The sequence below is a fragment of the Camelina sativa genome, chromosome 13, assembly GCF_000633955.1.
Source record: "Camelina sativa cultivar DH55 chromosome 13, Cs, whole genome shotgun sequence".
Taxonomy (NCBI): domain Eukaryota; kingdom Viridiplantae; phylum Streptophyta; class Magnoliopsida; order Brassicales; family Brassicaceae; genus Camelina; species Camelina sativa.
Genome location: NC_025697.1, coordinates 22,196,415 through 22,198,007, shown reverse-complemented (window position 1 = coordinate 22,198,007; position 1,593 = coordinate 22,196,415). Strand labels below are relative to the sequence as shown.

Below are 1,593 nucleotides of genomic sequence, written 5' to 3'. Positions count from 1 at the left end.
TTTGTTTTTCTTAGCAATAGTAAAAACTGTGATACTCTATATAAAATAAGAAATAAGAAGAAAACAAAAACATAGAGTTGAAATATGATCCATGTTCGATTATGAGACAAAATATATGTCAGAGGATGATAATAATAAGATTATAAAAGTTTAGTCTTAACATTTTACAAATAAATTTCACGTGAACAAAACTAGAAAAATAAAAGGAACATTAAATTGATCAAAAATACATACAAACACATAGTTATTCATTAGTTATGACCTAGTAGTAATTATGACTAAAATTGATGGGGTTTAGTGAATGTAAAATATCAGGTTAGGGTTCGTGGTGGAGATATTGTCGCATGCGGCAATTGTAGGGTTCATGGGTGGTGCCGCGACGGTGGTGTGTCTGCAGCAACTGAAAGGCTTACTTGGCCTCATTCACTTCACTCATTCCACCGATATAGTCTCTGTTCTCCGCTCCATTTTCTCTCAATCTCATATGGTTCGTTTACTACTTATACTGTACCCCACACACAAATATATATATATAGCTCATTTAGGTCTCTCTACATATATCGAAATCTACTTTTTTCAATGTTAAAATACTACCAAAAATCATAGTATGATTTCCCTATTTTAATATTATATTTTGGCTGAGAAATAACACTCTAAAATAAAATATGTCTATATACTTGTTACGATTTAAAATAAAAATAAAAGTTAAACTGAGAAGCTATATTAGTTGTTTTGAATCTTTTACCGTATAGACAGAGTTATATAATCCTGATCTACTGCTGACCATTTTCAGTTAATGTTTAAGATCTGTAATATTCTCAATTGTTTCTCTAAATCAATGGGTTTGCAAGTGGGCAGTAGGCACAGCACTTGTTGTTATTATTCACGGGGTTTCTTGCCAATATTGTACCCGACCGATTCAGACCATTTTGTTTTGCTTAAGTCTATCAGTGTAGAAAAATATATAAAGACACATAAATAATAAGTTTATACTTTCATTAAGCAGAAAAAAGTGTTTGGTAATTTGTAATGGATATATAAAATTACTTTACAATATGCAGTGGAAATGGGAGAGTGGAGTGCTAGGGTGTTGCTTTCTCATCTTCCTTCTTACAACCAAATACATTGTAAGTTTAACATGCTTAATTTAATCTATATATGTATTATTACTAGTTAATACGATTTGAGATTCAAATTTTAACAAAAGTAATTAATGTAAGAGAAGAGCAAGAAGAGACCAAAGCTATTCTGGATATCTGCAATGTCTCCACTTGTTTCTGTCATTTTTGGAAGCCTTTTCATGTACTTCCTCCATGACCATTTCCATGGCATTCCATATGTACGTTTCTTCTCTCTTTTTCTTTTGTGTATAATGGCTAAAATACTCACAATTAGACTTGTATATCTTTACTTTTGCACTAACTAACGGTTAATATATCACTTTCTATATTTATAATAAATCACAACTTTGAATGTTTTTGTTAATTATAACCTTAAACGCCAAACAACCAAAAAAAGCTTTCTTTGTTGAAACTGCTAATGCACTAATTAATTTATGTATTGTTGTGGCCTTGTGGGAATAGATTGGAGAAT

General features: G+C 30.8%; 1 protein-coding gene across 1 annotated transcript in view; it reads left to right on the top strand.

Annotated features, from left to right (window-relative positions):
* The window catches only part of LOC104737491 (sulfate transporter 3.2-like), a 7,908-nt gene that overhangs the window by 2,439 nt on the left and 3,876 nt on the right, over positions 1-1,593 (top strand). Inside the window, exons 3-5 of the mRNA XM_010457689.1 lie at positions 316-487; positions 1,062-1,127; positions 1,226-1,339. Of these exons, the coding sequence (XP_010455991.1) occupies positions 316-487; positions 1,062-1,127; positions 1,226-1,339 (352 nt within the window). The remainder of the gene's footprint in view (positions 1-315; positions 488-1,061; positions 1,128-1,225; positions 1,340-1,593) is intronic.